Here is a 23756-nt window from a genome sequence, read left to right on the forward strand (position 1 = left end):
TCCACCTAAACCCTACACACTCACGACACCCCAACTCCTGTCCATTGATTACACCCTATCGCTTCCTCTCATCTGCACTTTATTTGTCTGCTCCCCCCACCCCTGTTTCCCCTCCTGTCGACTGAAAGCTCTTCGGAGGAAGCGTCAGTGTCTACTAGTTCTATTGCTCTTTCCCAAACACCTAGTGGAATGCTCTGCATGCAATCTGCTGTGTGACCTTGGACAAGTCACTTAACTTTTTCATTCAATCGCATTTATTGAGCGCTTATTGTGTGCAGAGCACTGTACTAGGCGTTTGGGAAGTACCAGTTGGCAACATATCATCATCATCATCAATCGTATTTATTGAGCGCTTACTGTGTGCAGAGCACTGTACTAAGCGCTTGGGAAGTACCAGTTGGCAACATATAGAGACGGTCCCTACCCAACAACGGGCTCAAAGCCTAGAAGGGGGAGACAGACAACAAAACAAAACATATTAACAAAATAAAATAAGTAGAATAGTAAACATGTACAAGAGTACGTACGTTAACTTCTCTGTGCCTCAGTTGCCTCATCTGTAAAATATGTTTGTATGTATTTATTACTCTATTTTATTTGTACATATTTATTCTATTTATTTTATTTTGTTAATAGGTTTTGTTTTGTTCTCTGTCTTCCCCTTCTAGACTGTGAGCCCACTGTTGGGTAGGGACCGTCTCTATATGTTGCCAATTTGTACTTCCCAAGCACTTCGTACAGTGCTCTGCAAACAGTAAGCGCTCAATAAATACGATTGAATGAATGAATGAATAAAATAGGGATTAATAATAATGATGGTATTTGTTAAGCATTCACTATGTGCCAAGCACTGTTCTAAGCACTGGGGTAAATACAAGGTAATCAGGTTGTCCCACGTGGGGCTCACAGTCTTAATCCCCATTTTACAGATGAGGTGACTGAGGCACAGAGAAGTGAAGCGACTGGCCCAAAGTCACACAGCTGATAAGTGATAAGTGGTGAAGCCTGGATTAGAACTCATGACCTCTGACTCCCAAGCCCGGGCTCTTTCTACTAAGCCACACTGCTTTTTGAGACTAAAAAAGATAAGATTGTGAGCTCTATGTGGACAGGGACTGTGTCCAAACTCAATTATCTTGTATCTGCCCCAAATCTACCCCAGTATCTGTCACATATTAAGCGCTTAAGAAGTACCAAGAAAAAAACCCAAAGTATGCACTCAATAACTATTGACTGAAGAGAGATATTTTTGCTCAACTGGCAGGAGGATTAACAGGATGACTTGGGTAGGGTTTCCCTGCAGCTTCATTTCTAACCTTCCTTATGAGAAAAGATATTTTTTTAGGGATGGATGAAGAACGGGGAGCCCCCGAGGTGAGGGGTGGGGGCTGGGCGTGGCGGGGTGGGGGGACGAGAAGACACTTTACATGGAAACTTAAATTCTTAATTAAAGCCTCGGTCTCTGGGCTTGGTTTTGCTGCAGGCTGTGGAAACAGCTACTCTGCACGTTCAATATTTAAACAGCTTCTACATCCCACCGACAGAAACCAGTTTACAGCTTCCCAAATTAGGTCTCTCCAGGGCTCTGAGGACAGTGAAAGAGGAGCCAGATTCCCCCTTCCCATCCGAAAATAGGCCCGCGAAATCCTGGGAGAACATCCGTCGACCCCACCCCACCTGGTCCCAACGTCTTCTTGTCCCTCTCCCCCACCAAAGCTCCCCACGTCCCCTTCATCTCACTCCACGGAGAGCAGCTTGGATTGAGGTAAAGGAAGGGAAAATGGAGTTAAGCCCCGAGTACGTTTATTTATTCATTTCCCTCAAGTTGGAGCTCCTAACTGGGCCAAGCCTCTTGGGGTCACTCCCCATATGCCTTGGCTGGGGGCGGAGGGGACTGGCCTAGGCCCGGATGTAGAAACTTCCAGATAGAGGAGGTGGAGAGCTTGAGGACTCAATCTTCGATCCACTGTGATGTTGTCTGGGAGAGGTGGAAGTTTCATCCCACGTACGTGGAGTTTAAACCATCCTTGAAGAGAGCTGGCGGGCCAGCACTGGTCTCCGGGCCTGAAGAACAGACTGTGGCTTGCATTCATTAATTTATTCAGTCATATTTATTGAGTGCTTACTGTGGGCAGAGCACTGTATTAAGCTTAGTAAGTGCTTGGGAAAGGACAATGCAACAATAAACGGACACATTCCCTGCCCACACTGATCAGGGGGACGCTTGATTAAGGAGGCTTGGCTGAGTGGATGGAGGTGAGGTGGGGAGTGTGGGGATATCTTCAACCACATGACATCCAGACAGGCGTGATCAGGGTTTCTGATTCAGGGGGGCTGTGAGGGCATCTTGGGGTGCCCAAGGCCGTGTGGACTGGTTGGGGTTCCCACAGCCGTGTGAGCTTATTGGGGTGCTCAGATATGGGCTGTTGGGGGTGAGCAGAAAGGAGCTATGCTTGAGTCTGTCAAAGGGTCAATATTACCTGTTCCCCTCCTGTCCCCTGGAGGAAAGTGTTTGGAATATATTACTCTCCCAAATGCTTCGTCCAGTGCTCCGCACACTATAAGCACTCAATAACTATGATGGAATGATTGCTTGTATCGCAGCAGGACGGATGGCGGTCAGACTCCAGGAATGATTTTCCGGAGATGAGAGGTGGGGGAGATGGAAGGGAGTGCTGGGGGAGGAATCCTTCATTCATTTGTATTTATTGAATGCTTACTGTGTGCAGAGGACTGTACTAAGCACTTGGGAGAGTACAGTGTAACAACATACAGGCACATTCCCTGCCCACAACGATCTTACAGTCTAGAGGAGCACAGAGATCATGTTTACCAACTCTGTTGTGTTGTATTTTCTTCTCCCAAGTGTCAGTACAGGGCTTTTCACCTAGTTAGAGTAAATATCAATTTTATGATATGTGTTAAGTGCTTACTATGTACTAAGCGCTGGAGTAGATACAACTTAATCACGTTAGATACAGTTCATATCCCACCTGGGGCTTATAGTATTAATCCCCATTTTACAGAGGAGGTAACTAAAGCACAGAGAATTGAAATGACTTGCCCAAGGTCACACAGCCAACAAGTGGCAGAGTCGGGAATAGAACCCAGTTCCTTCTGATTCCCAGGCCCAGGCTCTATCTACTAGGCTATGCTGCTTGCCATTGACTGGCTGATTGGTTGGTTGGTTGATTGGGAGAGCGCTCAATAAATACCATTGACTGATTGACTGAGCGGCTGAGGTGACTTCTTTCCTCAAGAAAGCTCTGCTTTCCACTGACACACCGCTGACCCCACCCCATCGCATTCCCTCCCCTTCTGCTTCTCCTAAAAGTGTTATCATGTATTCATTCATTTAATCACATTTATTGAGTGCTTACAGTTTGCAGAGCACTGTACTAAGCACTTGGGAGAGTACAATACAACAATAAACGGACACATTCCTTGCCCACAACAAGCTTACAGTTTAGAGGGTGGGAGACAGACATCAATACAAATAAATAAATGACAGATATGGACACAAGTGCTGTGGGGCTGGGAGGGGGCGAGAACAAAGAGAGCAACTTGGGGTGACGTAGAAGGGAGTGGGAGAAGAGGAAAAGGGGGGCTTAGAAGCAGCTTTTGGGTCAGGGGTTCCGACGTAGGGTCCACCCAGTCTAACCCCCTCAGAGACCTCCCCCAACCCCAAGGCTTGGATTTCGGGGACCCATTGCTGGTCCCGGGGCTGCCTCTCTCTGCGTGCCTCCTCTCAATCTATCAATCATATTTATTGAGCACTTACCGTGTGCAGAGCACCGCACTAAGCACTTGGGAGAGTGCAGTACAACAGAAGAGGGTAGACATATTTCTGCCTTCCCACAAGGAGCTTTGCAGTCTAGAGGGGGAGACAGATATTAAAATGAATTACGGATATGTACTTAAGTGCTGTGGGGCTGAGGTGGGGGTGACTAGAGATTGCAAATCCAAGTGCAAATGGATGCAGAAGGGAGTGGGAGAAGAGGAAATAATAATAATAATAATAATCTCAGTATTTGTTAAGCGCTTACTATGTGCAAAGCACTGTTCTAAGCGCTGGGGAGGATACAAGGTGATCAGGTTGTCCCATGTGGGGCTCACAATCTTAATCCCCATTTTACAGATGGGGTAACTGAGGCACAGAGAAGTGAAATGACTGGCCCATAGTCACACAGCTGATAAGTGATAAGTGATGAAGCCAGGATTAGAACTCATGACCTCTGACTCCCAAACCCGGGCTCTTTCCACTGAGCCATGCTGCTTAAATGAGGGCTTAGTCAGGGAAGGCCGCCTGGAGGAGGTGTGCTTTCAATCCAGTGCTTAGAATAGTGCTTGGCACATAGTAAGCGCTTAAATACCATCGTTATTATCATTATTAATAAGGCTTTGAAGGTGGGAAGAGTGATAATCTGTTGAATGTAAAGAGGGAAGGCGTTCCTCTCCCCATGTGCCCCCCTCTCCATGCGCGTCCCCCTCCTCAGCACTCCGCTTCTGCCCCCACACCTGCTTACGTGGCCCCTCCGGAGTCGAAGGGGAAAGACGCGGGAGAACTGGCTCCGGACTGGATCTGAACTCGGTCCCTGTGTATCCGAGGGTTCGTGTGAGGGGCGGGGAGGGGTTTCGGTGTCATCACCCTCCTGTAGCTGCACCCTTTTCCTCTGTCTTTATTTCCCTACAAGCAGCGTGCATAATGGATAACACACAGGCTTGGGAGTTAGAAAGTCATGGGTTCTAATCCAGGTTCCGTCTCTCGTCTGCTATGCGACCTTAGGCAAGTCACTTTACTTCTTTGGGCCTCAAATACCTCATCTGTAAAATGGGGATCGAGACTGTGAGCCCCATATGGGATAGGGATTATATCCAACCCCATTTACTTGTACCCACCCCAGAGCTTAGTACAGTGCCGGGCACATAGTAAGTGCTTAACAAATACCGTAATTATTATTATTATTATAGCAGTGGGTGGGAGTGGTGGGACTGTCTCTTGCACCAGCTCTCCCAATGCCTGTGCAATAAAAGGCACGTCTGGTCTGCCGGAAAATGAGGTAGCACCCTCGTCTGCTTTGCAAGGAAATAAAGTAGCACCCAAGCCCTCCCCGCAGAGCACCTGGACTGACTTTGGACTGGTTGAGGGGTGACAGAGGGACGTGGGACAGGGACTGTGTCCAACCCAATTGACTTGTATCCACCCCAGTGCTTAATACAGTGCCCCTATAAATTGTAAGCTCGTTGTGGGCAGGAAATGTGTCTGTTTATTGTTAAATTGTACTCTCCCAAGCACTTAGTACAGTGCTCTGCACATAGTAAGGGCTGAATAAATACGATTGAATGAATGAACGAATGAATGAAAGGTCCTTCTGACTCTCAGGCGGGTGCTCTATCCTCTAGGCCAAGCTGCTTCTCAGACTTCTGACAGCCCTCAATCTCCTGGAGTCCGCCAAGTAGGGCTTTGTCTGGATACTTGGGGAGAGGCGACTACCAGCTCATAGCTCCATAGGTCCTGGGACCCACCTAGCCAGACAGAGATCACGAGAAACCACCTAGGCCAGCCCCCTGCCTCTGGACAGGACGATCTTTAAATCCTCTCCATTTCAAATCCAGATTCCGAGCGGGAGGGCGGAGGCGGGGGTTTGTGGGAAGAGAAAGTCCCCAAACCCAATAAGATTAAAGCCCCTTAAATTTTGATGAAGCTGGAGCTGGAAATTCATTAGCATCGGTGGCACCCTGGCGTTCGGGAATTTTATTGCTGAAGGAGCAAAAAAAAAAATAATCAGGAGCCCCAGACTCCTGTCCATTCGAGTCACGTCTCTTCTGTCAGAGCCAAGAGGGAGAGAGGCATTCACAATATATTTACAGTTTATTACGCAGCTCACTGATGAGAGCGGGGAGGAAGGGGTGACTGGAGAATCTGGGTGTAGAGGGCAGAGTTTCAATCAGGAGGGACCCACCAGGGTCCAAAAAGCAGTTGTACTATACTTCTCTTAGAGCTTAGTACAGAAGCAGCATGGCTCAGTGGAAAGAGCACGGGTTTGGGAGTCAGAGGTCATGGGTTCAAATCCCAACTCCGCTACTTGTCAGCTGTGTGATTTTGTTGGGCAAGTCACTTCACTTCTCTGGGCCTCAGTTCCCTCATCTGGAAAATGGGGATGAAGACTGTGAGCCCCTTGTGGGACAACCTGCTCACCTTGGATCTCCCCCAGCACTTAGAACAGTGTTTTGCGCATAGTAAGTGCTTAATAAATGCTATTATTATTATTATTACAGTGCTCTGCACACAGTAAGAGCTCAATAAATATGATTGACTGACTGACTTTCCCTGGGGGAGGGGAAACTGGATCTTCCCTGAATCTTCAGAAAAGAGGGATTGAGGGTAGACTTTCAGAAAGTACCCCCTCATGGACAGGCAAGGAGGAGTGAGGGGAGAGAGGGAGGGGAGCTGGGGGGCTAGGTCTCCTCTTTTTACAGAGGGAATGGAACAGATGTGACCTTGATAGGACTCAGCTTGTCCCTTGGGGACTATGGCTTCAAGCGTGGAGAGAAAGCCAATTGATACAACATTCAGCACTCTCAGCCTGATTTTCTTTAGTCCTCCTTGCCTGACAACAATAATAATGGTGGTATTCGTTAAGCACTTACTAGGTACCAGTCACTGTAGTAAGCCCTGGAGTGGATACAAGCAAATCGGGTTGGACACAATCCCAGTCCTACATGGGGCTCACAGTCTTAATCCCCATTGCTAAAGATGAAGCAACTGAGGCACAGAGAAGTGAAGTGACTTGCCCAAGGTCACACAGCAGACAAGTGGCAGAGCTGGGATTAGAACCCAAGTCACTTCACTTCTCTGTGCTTCAGTTCCTGCATCTGTAAAATGGGGATCAAAACTGTGAGCGGCACGTGGGACAGGGACTGTGTCCAACATGATTGGCTTGTAGCCACGCCTGTGCTTAATACAAGTGTCCTTATAAACTATAAACTCATTGTGGGCAGGGAACGTGTCTGTTTATTGTTAAATTGTATTCTCCTAAGCACTTATTACAGTGTTCTGCACATAATAAGCACTGAATAAATACGGTTGAATGAATGAAAGGTCCTTCTGACTCCCAGGGTGGTGTGCTGTACCCACTACGCCAAGTTGCTTCTCAGACTTCTGCCAGGCTGCTCTTGCTCCCATCGGTGACTGCAATAAATTGTCTTCTGAGCAGTGTCCCCCTCCCCCATGTCAGTGTCTCCCCCCGGCCACTCCCCCCCGGGTTCCTCCAGTCCCTTTCACGCTCCATCTTGTCTCCAAGGGGGAAAATATTCTGGTTTTGGCTGCCGGCGACTGAGAGTAAATCATATCAGGTCTGTCAGCTGAGCCAGAGCTGATTGGATCACCTGTTCACTCTGCCGTGCGTGGCGGTCGGAAGAGGGGGGGTCGGTACTGTGTTGTGTGGGTGAGGCCTGGGCTCTGTGTTCTGTATGGTGCTTCCAAGGTCAGGGCTCCTGGGAGTGAGGCGGACTGGTTGAAATGAAATTAGGCTGCAGGCCTGTATGAAACCAGGTGCGGGGAGAGCAGGGTACCAAGATCTCAGAGAGTGGTCCTAGAGGAAGCCAAGCCCTGGAGTAGGATGGGCTCTGGCCCTGAATGGACAGAAATCAGGCAAAGGACATTCAGGGAACCCAGAAAATGGGCCCTGGAGTAATTGGACTCTGTTTCCCACCCTCTCTAGACAGGTCTGCCCAGGTTGAAGGCTTCTGAGTGAGATTTCTGCAGGTGCTGGGGGGGTGTCCATTGAGGGGGCTCTGCCTGTGAGGGCAGTGTGGGCAGATTGGGGCGGGGTGGGGAGGAGACTGGAGTGGCAGCGGAGTCTGGGACTACCCTTGTCTGCAGGGTTACTGCTGTGGCCACTGGCTGCCCGCTCATCAGCTCCACGGTCCTTGGCTCTTCAGTGTTCCTGTTACCAGCCCGATCAATGCTTGATGGCTCCGCTGAGTCCCGGCGATGAAATCCCAGGCCGCAGGAGGGGATCGAGGAGGTTGGGGGGAGGGTAGACTGCAGCAGGAGGGAAGCAGAATAGACTTCAGGAAGGACTTGGTGACAGGCTGGGGCAAGAGACATGGAGGACGAGGGTGGGGGTGATGGGGAGTCTGGGGAGTCATTCTCCCTAAGATACCAAAGGGATCTCTGGCTCAGTGGGCAAGGGGAAAGATGCGGGGTTGGCGGGGGAGGGATGGGATGACCCCAGAATGAGGGATGTTGGGACCTCTACGAATGATCATCTCTCCAAGGGCAGATGGAGATGACATGCTTAGCCTGTTAAGACACCCTCCTGTGACTGGAAAGTAGCCATTTTGTGAGGAGAAAGTAGTCACTAGTGTCACTTCCACGTCCCCCCTTACCAGTCTCCCTTGCTCCCCCGGCCCTGCCTGGTCCTGCCTCTACACTGATTGAATCGATTAGCAGCCGCCGGCATCCATAACTGGCCCCCAGTGTCCCCCCCTCAACTAATCTAAACAAATGGCCCTTCCCCTCCCTCTCAGACAATAAATTACCCCGATTTTCTTATCGGACTTGGCTCCCTCAGCCTCCCTTGGGCCCAGCGAGCCCGGTGTTGTTCCACCTGACGGGGATAAAATTTGCAACGCCGTGTCCGCTGTGGACTCTAAATCCTCGGGTAGAGGACTTGGGCAGGAGGAAATGCCTCCAGGGTGGGCAGGCTGGTCTCAGTCATGAGAAGCCATGCGGCCTCGTGGGAAGAGCACAGGCCTGGGAATCAGAGGACCTGAATTCTAATCCTGGCTCTGCCACTTCTTTGCTGTGTGACCTGCAGCAAGTCAATTTTCTGTGCCTCAGGGACCTCATCTGTAAAATGGGGATTAAGACTGTGAACCCCATATGGGACATGGGACGAGGGTGGGGGTGATGGGGAGACTGGGCAGTTACTCTCCCTGAGACCATCTCTATATGTCCCCAACTTGTACTTCCCAAGCACTTAGTACAGTGCTCTGCACACAGTAAGCACTCAATAAATACTATTGAATGAATGAATGAATGAATGAATGAAATACCAAAGGGACCCCTGGCTGATTATTCAACCTGATTATCTTGTATCTACTCCAGTGCTTAGTACAGTGCCAGGGACATAATAAGCACTTAATAAACACCATAAAATAAAAAGACTTGCTCTCCCCACCCCCTGGCCCCCATGGCCTGAAACCATTCTCCTGGGAAGAGGAGGAGCAAACTGTAGGAGATAGGAAGGATGAAGGTTACACTTGAGGATGAACTTCTGGGGAGGAGAAAGCAGGAATTCCAGAAAAGGTAGGGGAGGGAGAGGTTTGAGTCCAGCAGAGTCTTGCCAGCTTTGGTGCATGGGAAGGATTTTAACCAGTGACAATGCAGTGGGTAGGAGGGAGGTCAGACTTCAGAGAGGAAAGCTCAGTAGTGACTGATCACTAGACTAGGAGCTCTAAAGGTTTTTTTTTGTTTTTTTCAGACAGATGGGATCTGCCTTGCCCATTCCCTCTTGCAAAAATGAGCATAAGGTAAAGAGGGGGAGACTGTAGCAGGAGGGATGGGGGTTAGACTTCAGGGAAGACATCCTGCCCCTGGCCTGGAATGCCCTCCCTCCTCAAATCTGACAGACAATTGCTTCCCTCCAATTCAAAGCCTTACTGAAGGTACATCTCCTCCAAGAGGTCTTTCCTGACTAAGCCACTTGTTTCCTCTTCTCCCACTCCCTTCTGCATCGCCCTGACTTGCTCCCTTTGCTCATCCCTCCTCCCAGCCCCACAGCACTTATGTAAATATCTGTAATTTATTTATTTATATCAACGTCTGTCTCCCTGCCTGTAGACTTTAAACCTGTTGTGGGCAGGGAATGTGTCCGTTTATTAGGACCTGGGTTCTAATACTGACTTCATCAGTTGTCTCATCATCATCATCATCAATCGTATTTATTGAGCGCTTACTGTGTGCAGAGCACTGTACTGTTGTCTGTTGTGTGAACTTGAGCAAGTCACTTTGACTTCTCTGTACCTCAGTTACCTCATCTGTAAAATGGGGATTAAGGCTGTGAGCCCCATGTGGGACAGGGACTGTGTCCAACCTGATTAGCTTGTATCTTCCCCAGAGCTTAGAACACTGCTTGACAAATAGTAAGCACTTAACAAATACTATTATTATTATTATAATGTAGACTGCAAGCTTCTTATGGTGACATCATCAGTTATCTGTTGTGCGAACTTGAGCAAGTCACTTTGACGTCTCTGTACCTCAGTTACCTCATCTGTAAAATGGGGATTAAGGCTGTGAGCCCCATGTGGGACAGGGACTGTGTCCAACCTGATTAGCTTGTATCTTCCCCAGCGCTTAGAACACTGCTTGACAAATAGTAAGCACATAACAAATACTATTATTATTATTATTATTGTGTAGACTGCAAGCTCCTTGTGGCAGAGATTGCATCTACCAACTCTACTATATTGTAATATTAATAATAATAACAATAATGATGGTACTTGTTAAGTGCTTACCATGTGCCAGCCACTGTACTAAGCTTTGCACATAGTAAGCGCTTAACAAATACCATCATCATCATCACTGGGGCTGATATTAGCAAATTGAGTTGAACACAGGCCCTATCCCACATGGGCTCATAGTCTCAATCCCCATTTTACAGGTGAGGTAACTGAGATCCAGAGAAGTTAAGTAACTTGCTCTAGGTCACACAGCAAAGTGGCAGAACTGGGAGTAAAACCCATGACCTTCTGACTCCCAAGGCCATATGTTATCCACTGTACCATGCTGCTTCTCATTTACTTTCCTGAGCCCTTAGTACAGTGTTCTGAACACAGTAAGTGGTCAATAAATGCCATTAATTGATTGATTGACCCTTGCTCTGATTGATTGATTGGCCTCAGAGCCCCCAGCCCCTTCCTCTCCTGCCAAACTGTTCTAGGCCTGATCAGGTTGTGGGGACAAGGGGCAGAGTGCTGGAGAGGAAAGCAGGGTGGGGCGGGGGGGGGGTTGCAGAGGGACTGCAGAGAGTGGGGGAGATGGAGGGAGAGACGACTCCTTTGAAGACTGGTGGGGGATGAAGGTGGGGAAGGGAAGATGGGAGGCGGAAGGGGCTTGGACAGACATGTGACTGTCCTCCCGACCCTCAGCTCTGACGATTCAGTCTTCCTCGGCTCCTCCCAATTCTCCTCTGCCCCCTGCCAGGAACATATCGCAGAACAGGGATGGGAAGGGGACCACCTCCCATCACTGAGCCTTTGTGACCAGCATGGAAGGCAGGCTAGGGCCCTGGGCCAGGAGCAGTGGAGGCTTGTGGGATGGCAGCCAATTTCCCTTGTTCTTCTGGTTCCTGCTACAACCGAGGAGTGGGCGGGGGCCTCGGCGGAAGGTGTGACAATGCAGGTCAGACCCATGCCCAATCCCCCCAGCCCACTCTTACTTTCCAATACTCTGCCAGGGGTGGCCATTGAAAAAAATGGAAGTCACCCAGGTATTTCTTACTGGTTCCCCTGGCCTGGTCTTCTAGCCTCCACCCCAGGAAAAGAGGAGGATCCACTTTCTGGAGCTGTTCTCTTCTCCATAGAAGACTAGGAAGGGGGCTGAAGCTGCCGTGGGATGGAGTCAGGTGAGAGAGGAAGAACATTCATTCATTCATTCCTTCAATCGTATTTATTGAGTGATTGCTGTGTGCAAAGCACTGTACTAATCACTTGGGAGAGTACAGTGCAACAATAAACAGACACATTTCCTGCCCACAGCGAGCTTACAGTCTGGGGGGGGGGGGAGACAGTCATTAATATAAATAAATTACAGATATGTACATAAGTGCTGTGGGGCTGGGAGGGGGGATGAACAAATGGAGCGAGTCAGGGCAATTCAGCAGTAGGGAGTAGGAAAAGAGGAAAGGGGGGCTTAGTCAGGGAAGGTCTCTTGTAGGAGATGTACCCTCAATAAGACTTTGAAGTCGGGGAGAGTAATTGTCTGTTGGATTTGAGGAGGGAGGGCGGTCCAGGCCAGAGGCAGGGAGGGGGTGAGGGGTCGGCAGTGAGATAGATGAGAACATCCTGCCACGTGGCTGAGACCAGCTGTGATGTAGTCTTCTCCGAGGGCAAGGGAGGTGGGGGCTTTATTTGCAGGAGAACTTCACCTGAGAAGGCCTAGCCTAGTGTAGAGGCAGAGGGATGAATGAAATGATCCTCCCCTCCCGTAATGAGATTCCTGTTGGCTGCAGGATTCTTGGCCCCAAAGATTCTGAAATTCCGCTGGCCTGGTTTCCAGTACTCTTGGCCTCAGACCAGAAGTTATCTGCAAGGTGGTTCCAGAGGGTTCGCTTGTGTCGGCCCGTTAACTGCCATGGGCCAAGGTCATGATCAACTGGCCATCAGTGCTTGTTGTCAGCCTCTGACCTGGCAACAGAGGAGATCACTGGTAATTGCCCCTCTCAATCAATCAGTCAATCAATCATATTTATTGAGCACTTATTTTATGCCAAACACTGTTCTAAGCATTTGGGAGAATGCAATGTAATAGAGTAGGTAGACACTATACCTTCCCACAAGGAGTTTACAGACTAGAGGGGGAGACAGCTTTAAAATAAATTATTCATTCATTCATTCAATCGTATTTATTGAACGCTTACTGTGTGCAGAGCACTGTACTAAGTGCTTGGGAAGTACAAGCTGCCAACATATAGAGATGGTCCTTACCCAACAGTGGGCTCACAGTCTAGAAGGGGGAGACAGACAACAAAACAAAACATATTAACAAAATAGAATAGTAAATATGTACAAGTAAAATAAATAGTGTAATATATCTGTACAAACATACATACAGGTGCTGTGGGGAGGGTAAGGAGGTCATTACAGATGGAAATGGATGTAAGTGCTCTAGGGATGGAATGAAAACCAAAGTGCTTAAGCGTTACAGACCCGAAGGCCTAGGTGACACAGAAGGGAGGACAAAGAGGGGAAGGTGAGGACTTATCTTGGATAAGATGAGTTAGTAGGGCTTTGAAGATTGGGAGAGTGGTGGTCTGTAGGATATGAAAGGGAACTTCCAGGCCAGAGGGAGTACATGGGCCAGGGGTCAACGATGAGGAAGATAAGATTGAGGTACAGTGAGTAGTTGGTGATAGATGAGCCAAGTGTGTAGGCCGGGTTGTGGTAATGTGAGAATCAGTGGGGTAATGTAGGACAGGGAGAGCTGACTGAGAGCCTTAAAAAGGATGGTAAGGAGTTTCTTTTTGATGTGGTGGTGGTATTTATTAAGCATTTACAATGTGCCAAGCATTGCACTAAGTGCTGGGGTAGATGCAGGATAATAGGTTGGGCACAGTCCCTGCCCCACACAGGGCTCCCAGTCTCAATCCCCATTTTACAGAGGTGGTAATGGAGGCACAGAGAAGTTAAATGACTTGCCCAGGGTCACACAGCAGACAGGTAGTGAAGCTGGGATTAGAACTCAGTTCCTTAGGATGCCCAGGCCTGTACTCTATCCACTAGGCCATGCTGCTTTTCTGTGGAGATGGATGGGTAATGACTGGAGTCTTTTGAAGAGAGGGAAGATATGAACAGAGCAATTTTTTAGAAAAATGATCCTTTTTTGGCAGGGAGGGCAGTAGATCTCCACCCTGTTTCCCCCATCTGGACCCAAGGAAAGGGTGGAGGGTTTCTGGGTGGTGAGAAGGACTAGGGGGCAGGTTAGGGAGCCTGGGATAATTCGAACCCATCTCCCAAACTTTACTGTAGCCTGCGCCCCCTGCTCTGGGCTCCCCACAGAGTAAAACCAGCTAAGCCAGCTGGAGTTAGAAGGCCCAGGCTGGTAGTTGTCTTCAAGGTTGTTTGATGTCTCGGCAAGACTTTGTTTTCAGGCAGATTTTTTTCATCTTTCTTGTGTTTGCCAACCTCCCTGAAGGACAAGACCTGGCCCAGCTGCTTTGAATATAAATTTCTCTTTCCTCTTTCTTTCTCTCTCCCTCCTTCCCTCCCTTTGCCTCCCCCTCCATCCCCCCCCCCCCTTCATTCTACCTCTGATCTCTTTTCTTCTGAATCTTCTGCCTCAATACCTCAGCAGATTTAGAAAAGGGTAGCCACCAGCTGTCTTAAGGTCATTTCGTCCAACCTCCTGTCTCCACCCTAACTCACACAGATGTTTTGCTCCTCCCCTTTACCTTTCCTGGAGTCTATCCTTGCTCCTTCCTGCTACAGGGCCAGTCCTTTCTCCTCTCCTCTCTCTCCACCAAGCCTCCATCTTCCCCTGCTGCCCTGCCCCTGTCTCCATCAAGCCTAAATTTCTGTTGCTGGTTTTAATCTTGTTTTTCGCTTTTTTGCCATCGGGTACTGAAATTTATAATGGAGAGAATGAATGACGGTCCATTTTGGCTTGACCCGGAGCTCAGTGGGGTTGGGTGGACTCCGGGAGATGGTCTGGGGAGGATCCTTCTAGTGACTTGTCACGGTGGGGTGGGGAGGGGTTGGTTAAATTTTTTTTCTTGTTTGTTTCCTTTTCGTGATGAATCTCCCCGTGTCGTGGCCGAGTCCTGAGACGCCTTGCGGGGGGATGGATGTTTGTTTTCCCTGTTCAATCTTCGCGGGACTTTCAGGCTCCCCGGTGCCGGAGGGAGAGTCGTGGAGTGGGAGGGAGAGAGAGAGGAACAGAGGGAGAGAGACGAAGACAGAGGGGGAGGAAGATGGAAAAGGGAGGGGAAAGAGAAGTGAGACAGGAGGGAAGCAAGAGGAAGAGAGAGGAGAGGGCGGAACAGAGGAGAGAATAGAGGGGGGAAGAGAAGAAGGAGAGAGATGGGGAAGAGGGAGAGGGTTAAGTGAGAGAGGAGAAAAGAAGAGAAAGAGAGAGAGAAGAGAGAGAGGAAGAGGGAGAGAGTTGGGAGAGGGAGAGGAATGAGGAGAAAGAAGCATTGTCCAGTAGCAAGGAGGGAGGGAAGACTCTAGAAAGGACTTCCTCCTGTCTGGGTGTTAGGCTACAGTTATCAAGAAGAACAGTGGTTACTCCAGCTGGGGGTGGAAATGGAGGATGGATTGGAGACAGCGGAATGGACAAGATGACCTTTCAAGCCCCTTCGAGTCCAAGGAACGGCAGAGTCAGGGGGTCCCCACGACACACCAACCTATCACTCCCTCCACCCCCGAACTCATGGGAGAGATGCTTCAAGAGTGTGGGCAGTGAGCAGAGAAGACTGACTCTTGAGCTAGTGTAGACGCCAATTAACTCTGTGGGGATCCTGGATTTCTCGGGAAAGCGAAGGTGGGGGTGGGGGCGGGGCTCATGGGGAGAAGTATTCCTGCCAGTGGTTATTTCCCACGCAGATTCATAGCATCTCGAGGTGTGGGATGTCCCTGCTGAGGGCCCGGGGTTGGCCAACGACTGGAGCACTTGATCTCACCTGGTTCCCCTAGGTTTACTCTCACCCCGGGGGCGAGGGGTCTCTGAGCAGATGGAAAACCAGTGCTTCTTTCGTACTCCTTTGGCAGGGGAGGTCAATCTCTCCATCCCCCTGCCTCCAAGCATGACCTGTTCCCCCACTCTACCTCTGCAGGGTGGTCCTTGTCTGGGTTTCATCCCTCTCCAACCGGCTTCAAGCTGCTGCAGGGATAAAATAAATATAAATAATAATGACATTTATTAAGCACTTATTATGTGCAAAGCACCGTTCTAAGCGCTGGGGAGGTTACAAGGTGATCCGGTTATCCCATGGGGGGCTCACAGTCTTAATCCCCATTTTACAGATGAGGTAACTGAGGCCCAGAGAAGTGAAGTGACTTGCCCAAAGTCACACAGCTGACAGTTGGCAGAGCCGGGATTTGAACCCATGACCTCTGACTCCAAAACCCGGGCTCTTTCCACTGAGCCACTCAAGGGAGGACTTCCAGGTGGCGGAGGCCAGGAAATACAGAGATGAAGGGGTTGCCGGGGGCGGGGGGAATGCAGGCCTGCCTTACCGGAGACCATTCATTCATTCATTCATTCATTCAATCGTATTTATTGAGCGCTTACTGTGTGCAGAGCACTGTACTAGGCGCTTGACACTGTACTAAGCCCTTAATCGGAAGGCTTCGGGCTGTCGGGCCTTGCCAGGGCCGAGAGGTTAAATCGTTTTGCTTTCTGCACCTCCCACCAGCCCCCGGCAACTGAAACATCAAATAAAGCAAAAGCAGTGTGGGCGGAAGCGGCTTCAGAGGCGGTGAGGTTTGCGGTAACGACACTGTTTGGCTGCAGAGCCGGTTCGGAAGAGACAGCCACGGGGGAAGTGGAAGGAAAGGCAAATTGGTCTCCCTCTGGCTGCTCTCAATGAGTCTAGCCACCATCCCTCTTGCTGCAATGCTGGCCCTCCCCTCTCGCTCTGTCAGGAGGAGGTTCCACTATTCCGGGCATCGACCCGGTTAGCCAGCCCTCGGTTAGCACCCCAACCGGGAGGGAGTCTGGGTTTGGGGCCGCTTCTCGGTTATCCAGCGACTCCAGTGAGAAGCAGCAGGGTGTAGTGGATAGACAGTGGCTTGGGAGTCCGAAGGTCTTGGTTTCTAATCCCGACTGCTCTGTGGCCTTGGGCAAGTCGCTTCTCTGGGCCTTAGTTTCCTGATCTGGAAAATGGGGATTTAAGACTGTGAGCCCCCTGTGGGACAGGGACTGTGTCCAATCCGATTTACTTGTTACCACCCCAGAACTTAGTACAGTGCCTGGCACATAGTAAGCGCTTAACAAATACCACAATGTTATTATTATTACTGCGGAGCCCAGCTTTCCCCTCTCCCCCGCTCCCCGCCCAGTTGTACTAATGGGGAGGCCCAAATGGGAGGCCCATGGAGACCGAAGCACAGATGCCCCTGAGCTGGCCACACCCCATCAGCCTGGCTCCCCAATCCTCAATTATCTCGTCCCAATTCATTCATTCAATCGTATTTACTGAGCACTTACTGTGTGCAGAGCACTGTACTAAGCACTTGGAAAGTACAATTTGGCAACATATAGAGACGGTCCCTACCCAACAGTGGGCTCACAGTCTAGTCCCAATCCGTTAGCATGAACGAGGATCCGTGCAGCCCACCCTCTCTCCAGCCTCCGTCCCGAATCATCTCTTCAGCAGTCACAACAAGGGTGTGAATGCGGAGGAGCAGCGCGGTCTAGTGGCAAGAACACGGGCTTAGAGGATGTGGGTTCTAATCCCGGTTCTCCAGTGGCTACCAATCAATCTGCGCATCAGGCAGAAACTCCTCACCCTGGGCTTCAAGGCTCTCCATCACCTCGCCCCCTCCTACCTCACCTCCCTTCTCTCCTTCTACTGCCCAGCCCGCACCCTCCGCTCCTCTGCCGCTAATCTCCTCACTGTACCTCGTTCTCGCCTGTCCCGCCATCGACCCCCGGCCCACGTCATCCCCCGGGCCTGGAATGCCCTCCCTCTGCCCCTCCGCCAAGCTAGCTCTCTTCCTCCCTTCAAGGCCCTGCTGAGAGCTCACCTCCTCCAGGAGGCCTTCCCAGACTGAGCCCCTTCCTTCCTCTCCCCCTCGTCCCCCTCTCCATCCCCCGTCTTACCTCCTTCCCTTCCCCACAGCACCTGTATATATGGTTGTACATATTTATTACTCTATTTATTTATTTATTTTACTTGTACATTTCTATCCTATTTATTTAATTTTGTTGGTATGTTTGGTTCTGTTCTCTGTCTCCCCCTTTTAGACTGTGAGCCCACTGTTGGGTAGGGACTGTCTCTATGTGTTGCCAATTTGTACTTCCCAAGCGCTTAGTACAGTGCTCTGCACATAGTAAGCGCTCAATAAATATGATTGATTGATTGATTGATTGATTGGTTCTGCCATTTGTCTGCTGTGTGACCTTGAGCAAGTCACTTCACTTCTCTGAGTCTTAGTTCCCTCATCTGTAAAGCAGGGATGAAGACTGTGAGCCCCACGTGGGACAACCTGATTACCGTGTATCGAGGAGTAGCATGGCTTAGTGGAAGGAGCCCGGGCTTGGGAGACAGAAGCCATGGGTTCTAATCCTGACTCTGCCACTTGTCTGCTGTGTGACCTTGGGCAAGTCACTTAATTTCTCTGTGACTCAGCTCCCTCATCTGTAAAATGGGGATTAACACTGTGAGCCCCAAGTGGGACAGCCTGATTACCTTGTATCAACCCCAGCACTTAGAACATTGCTTGGCAGATAGCGCTTAACAAAAACCATCATCATCATCATCATCCCAGCGTTTAGAACAGTGCTTGGCATGTAGTAAATGCTTAACACTATACCCCCAACCGGGGGTATAATAATTTTGTATTAGTTTGTATAATTTTGTATTCCGAATTATTATTATTATTATTATCTAGGGGCATGGCGGGAAGGTCAGGGGCAGTGGGAGGAAGTGAGCTGGTCCCTAGCTGGGATGGAGAAGTGGAAGGGAGAGGAGAGTGGGACGGGAGCAGAGAGACGCACACAGAGATGGGGAAAGACACGGAGGAGAGGCACATCGAGACGGAGGCATGGGGAAACGAGATGAGAGGCCGAGAGACCGAAGTAGAGACAGCCAGAGTTGGACACAAAGACAGATTAAAGGGCAAAACCCAGAGAGAGAAAGACCGAGGAGCTCAGAATGAGGCCCACGCAGCCCGCGTGAGGAGATGGGACGGGCTCGGGCCCGTCTCCCCTCACCCGTCGCTCAGGGACTCCGCTGAAAGAGGCTGGAAACACCATTAAGAAATTATCCTCAATTTGCTTCTGATCATCACACAGCAGCAGGCCCCTGTCAGAATCCCGCCGCTCTCCCTGTCTCCTGTGGGGAGGAGGGGTGGAAGCAGCAGCGGGAGGGAAGGTGGTTAGACCTGAGGCAGGACCGCCTGATTGTCAGGAGAGAGGACAATTGAGGAGCTCAGGGGACTCCCCCTCCCGCTGATTGCTCTGGTGTCGGAGGCAAGGGGTGGCGGGAATGAAGTGGATGGTCATTTCCTAGGTTCAGATCTGTACTAAATGCTGAGGTAGAGAGAATGTACGCAGATTGAACACAGTCCCTGCCCCACCTGGAACTCATAGTCTACACAGGAGGCAGAGCAAGTAATGTAATCCCCCATTTTACAGATGGGGAAACTGAGGCACAGAGGTTAAAGTGGCTTGCCCAAGGTCCTCCAGCAGGCAAAGCGTGGGGCTTTCTGGTTTAGGTTCGAGGGCTTCTGTTCTGTTCCTCTTGCACTTTGCTCGACCACTCGATCAGTCAGTCAATCAATCAGTACTGTCTATTGAGCACTTACTGTATGCAGAGCGCTGTGCTAAGCGCTGGGGAAGATACAAGTCGAGCACTTGAGAAGCAGCATGGCCAATTCCCCTTTCTAGACTGTGAGCCCGCTGTTGGGTAGGGACCGTCTCTATATGTTGCCAACTTGTACTTCCCAAGCGCTTAGTACAGTGCTCTGCACACAGTAAGTGCTCAATAAACACGACTGAATGAATGAATGAATGAAGTGGAGAGAGGCCGGGTCTGTTAGTTAGAGGACCTGGGTTCAAATCCCGTCTCCACCACTTACCTGCTCTGTGATCTTGGGTAAGTCACTTAACTTCTCTGTGCCTCAATTCCCTCATCGGCAAAATGGGGATTGAATACCTGTTCTTCCTCCTACTCAGACCATGAGCTCCATGTTGAACCTGTTGATTGTGTATTTACTCCATTCATTCATTTATACATTCAATCGGATTTATTAAGTGTTTACTGTGTGCAAAGCACCGTACTGAGTGCTTGGGAGAGTACACTATAACAATAAACAGACACATTCCCTGCCCACAACGAGGTAACTCTTATAATACAGTGCTTGGCACATAGTAAGTGCTTAACAAATGTTACATTATTATTATTATTATTTATTATTATGGAGCTTACAGACTAGACGGGAAGACAGACGTGAAGCAAATTACAGCTGGATCCATGGCTAAATGAGCGCCAAGCACTGTTCTAAGCACTGGGATAGATACAAGGTATTAATAATAATAACGATGACATCTGTTAAGCGCTTACTATGTGCAAACCACAGTTCTAAACGCCGGGGAGGATACAAGGTGATCAGGTTGTCCCACGTGGGGCTCACCGTCTTAATCCCCATTTTACAGATGAGGTAACCGAGGCACAGAAAAGTGAAGCGACTTGCCCAAAGTCACAGAGCAGACAAGCGGCGGAGTCGGACTTTGAACCCATGACCTCTGACTCCCAAGCCCGGGCTCTTTCCACTGAGCCATGCTGCTTCCCAAGTTGTCCCACGTGGGGCTCACAGTCTAAATGATCCATCCGCCTCTGGCCGGTCCCTTTCCCGCCTCGCCCCCCACCAACCGCCATCGCCTGACCCTCTCTGTGTCCGTCCCCCCCTTCCCCTTTCCCCCTTCCCCGTCCCCGCAGGCCCGCCCCACCCCCGAACATGGACAGACCGCTCCTCTGCCTGCTAGTCCTCGCCGCGTCCGTCCGGGCCCTGATCTGTCCCAAGCGCTGTATGTGCCAGAGCCTGTCTCCGTCCGTGACCGTCCTGTGCACCAAGACGGGCCTCCTTTTCGTGCCGCCCTCCCTGGACCGGCGCACGGCCGAGCTGCGCCTCATGGATAACTTCATCACCGTTCTGCGCCGCCGCGACTTCGCCAACATGACCAGCCTGCTGCACCTCACCCTGTCGCGCAACACCATCAGCCAGATCCTGCCGGGGGCCTTCGCCGACCTGCGCGGCCTGCGCGCCCTGCACCTGGACAGCAACCGGCTGACGGCCATCGGGGACCAGCAGCTCCGCGGCCTCCCCAACCTGCGCCACCTGATCCTCAGCAACAACCAGATCAGCTCCATCGCCCCGGCCGCCCTGGACGACTTCGCCGAGACGCTGGAGGACCTGGACCTGTCCTACAACAACCTGGAGGGCCTGCCCTGGGCCGCTGTGGGCCGCCTGGCCAACGTCAACACCGTCAGCCTGGACCACAACCTCATCGCCCACGTGCCCCCCGGCGCCTTCGCCAACCTGCACAAGCTGGCGAGGCTGGACATGACGTCGAACCGGCTGAAGACCATCCCGCCGGACCCGCTCTTCCTGCGCATCCCCGTGTACGCCCGGTCGCGGGGCTCCCCGCTCTCCTCCCTGGTGCTCGGCTTCGGGGGCAACCCCCTGCACTGCAACTGCGAGCTGCTCTGGCTGCGCCGCCTGACCCGCGAGGATGACCTGGAGACCTGCGCCTCGCCCCCCGAGCTCAGCGGCAAGTACTTCTGGTCCATCCGCGAGGAAGAGTTCGTCTGCGAGCCCCCCATGATCACCCACCGGACCCCGCGGCTCGTGGCGGCCGAGGGCCAGGCCGTGACGCTCAAGTGCAAGGCCATTGGTGACCCGGACCCCTACGTGCGTTGGGTCTCGCCCGAGGGCAAGCTGGTCACCAACTCCTCGCGGACCGTCTCCTATGCCAACGGCACGCTGGACCTCCATGGGGCAGGCGCCGCAGACCGGGGCACCTTCACCTGCATCGCCTCCAACGCAGCCGGGGAGGCCACGGCTCCCGTCGAGTTGGTGGTCAACCCCGCGGCCCAGTTGGCCAACAGCACCAGCTGCGAGCAGGAAGCCGAGCCGGGCGCCTCGGACATCCTCACCCCTGCCAGGTCCGGCTTCGTCAACGACAGCGGGGCCCCGCCCGAGCGCCAGGTCCGGGTGGACCAGCTGACCTCGTCCTCCGCCCTGATCCAGTGGCCTGCCCCACGACCCCTCCCCGCCGGCATCCGCATGTATCAGATCCAGTACAACAGCTCAGCCGACGACATCCTCGTCTACAGGTGGGAGAAGGGAGAGGGCTGGGCCCGGGAATTCCCTGGGGACCACCCCTCGGACAGGCACCCTAGATCCTGGGGTTCCCTTCCAGGCTGGGGAGGAACAGAGCATCCTGAGGCCGGTCGGGGCAGTCCCCCGGGGACAGAGGGGGGAGGGTGCCAGAGAAAGCTGGCCACTGCGAAAATAATAAATCAAGAAACCGGGCAGCAGGCCCGAGAGGGATCCGAATTCACCTCTAACTAGCTGTGTCTGAAAAAGAAAAATCTGATGGAAATGGGGCAATGGGGCCAAAGAAGTCAGGCCACAGGAATGGCACTGCATAAATGCAGTCGGGGGAGAGAACCAAAAAAAAAAAAAAAATCCAGGCAACAGGGTGAAAGGAAATCAGACTGAGGGCTGAAAGGCAGAATCGACTGAGGGCAAGGGAGGCTAAACTAACTCAAGCAATAGGGTGAAAGGAAATCAGGGGGAGGGCTGAAAGGCACAATCAGTCAGGGTAAGGAGGCTTAAAGAAACCAGGCTGATATGAAATAAGGACGGGTCTGTATGAGAACCTAAGGAAATTACTTTTTTTTTAAAAAAAAAGCACCTGCAAGCCCAGTTTTCGAAATGGATCTAGAAGAAATTGGCCGGCTGTTCTAAAGAAAACCAGGCAGCGGGGCTTTTTCGATTAAAAAAAAAACCTCTTTAGCGAAACTCGGCCTCTCTGGTTTCCATGACCGGTTCTATCTGAAAGGTGGAGGGGGACCCCAAGAATAGACAGAGGGGTGTCTCTGGAACAGGAAGTGGGGGGCGGGAGAGGGGCCCACCCTGGGCATGGCGGTCTGGGGAAGAAAGAGTTTGGCTTCAGGAGGGAGAAGCGGGGAGGGATCCAAGGGGAAGGGAGGCAGGGGCATGGCTGGATTGACCCCTCTTCTCTCTCTCTGTCCCCTTCCTCTGCCCCTTCTTCCAGGATGATCCCATCCAGCAGCCGCTCCTTCTTCCTGGGCGACCTGGCGGCGGAGAGGGACTATGACCTGTGCGTGCTGGCCGTGTACGACGATGGCGTGACGGCCCTCACGGCCACGCGTGTGGTTGGCTGCGTCCAGTTCACCACGGCCCCCGAGTACAAGCAGTGCCACTCACTCCACGCCCAGTTCCTGGGCGGTACCATGATCATCGTCATCGGCGGCATCATCGTGGCCTCCGTCCTGGTCTTCATCTTCATCCTACTGGTCAAATACAAGGTCTACGTGGGCGGCCAGGCCCCCAAAGCCAAGGCCAAGGCCAAAGTCATCCACGTCTGCTCCCAGACCAACGGGGGCCAGGCCGGCCCTGCCCCCTGCCAGACCGTGGCCCACCTGGACAGTGACCCCAGTGGGGGGACTCTGGGGGCGAGGCCCCAGCCCCCCCACGAACCTGGGGATCAATAGCAGAAGGAGGGGTGGAGTCGCTCCCCTTCGCTTCCTCCCGACGCCCCTCGAGTCTCCCAGAGTGGGGACCCCCAAGGACGCTCCTCTGTGGATCCGTTGGACTCTCCCACCTTGGACCCCCAGTCTCTCCACCAGCCTGGCCCCTGGGGCCAGGAGTCCTCCACTGAGATGGTGGGGGTCACGCCCTGGACCCTTTGGGGGCCATGTTGGGAGGGTCCCGAGGGGTCCCGTCCAGGATTTGACGTTCTCCCACACCGAGCTCTCGCCTATTTTTAAGATCGATCATTTACGCCAGGGGATGGTGGGGCGGGAGGGGGACGGCGGGGGAGAAACCAGAGAACAAAGGAATATTTTTTTAAGCTCTGTAAAACCGGGTGCTGCATTCTTATCTATTTTTGTTTGGATATATTCAATATAAAGTGTGTGATTTACAGTGGGGGGCGGGGGGTCGTGTTTTGGCCCCAGCGCCGATTGGTCTATTACAAGACACCCCCCCCCACCCCATCCCTTGACACCCCACAATCTCAGCCTCCAACTCCTGGGGCCACAGGCAGG

At 51.7% G+C, this 23756-nt stretch overlaps 1 protein-coding gene across 2 annotated transcripts in view; it reads left to right on the plus strand.

Moving 5' to 3' along the window:
- The window catches only part of LRFN3 (leucine rich repeat and fibronectin type III domain containing 3), a 35739-nt gene extending 12233 nt beyond the window's left edge, over positions 1-23506 (plus strand). Inside the window, exons 1-3 of one of the 2 annotated variants that reach the window (XM_038767579.1) lie at positions 9527-9540; positions 20397-21794; positions 22742-23506. In XM_038767579.1, coding sequence (XP_038623507.1) covers positions 9530-9540; positions 20397-21794; positions 22742-23201 — 1869 coding nt within the window. In that variant the 5' untranslated portion in view covers positions 9527-9529 and the 3' untranslated portion in view covers positions 23202-23506. Of the gene's footprint in view, positions 1-9526; positions 9541-20396; positions 21795-22741 lie in introns of those variants that run through there. The other variant, XM_038767580.1, reaches the window with a different exon arrangement.
- The last annotated feature ends 250 nt before the right edge of the window (positions 23507-23756 follow it).

The sequence above is a fragment of the Tachyglossus aculeatus genome, chromosome 26 (genome assembly GCF_015852505.1).
Source record: "Tachyglossus aculeatus isolate mTacAcu1 chromosome 26, mTacAcu1.pri, whole genome shotgun sequence".
NCBI classification, from domain to species: domain Eukaryota; kingdom Metazoa; phylum Chordata; class Mammalia; order Monotremata; family Tachyglossidae; genus Tachyglossus; species Tachyglossus aculeatus.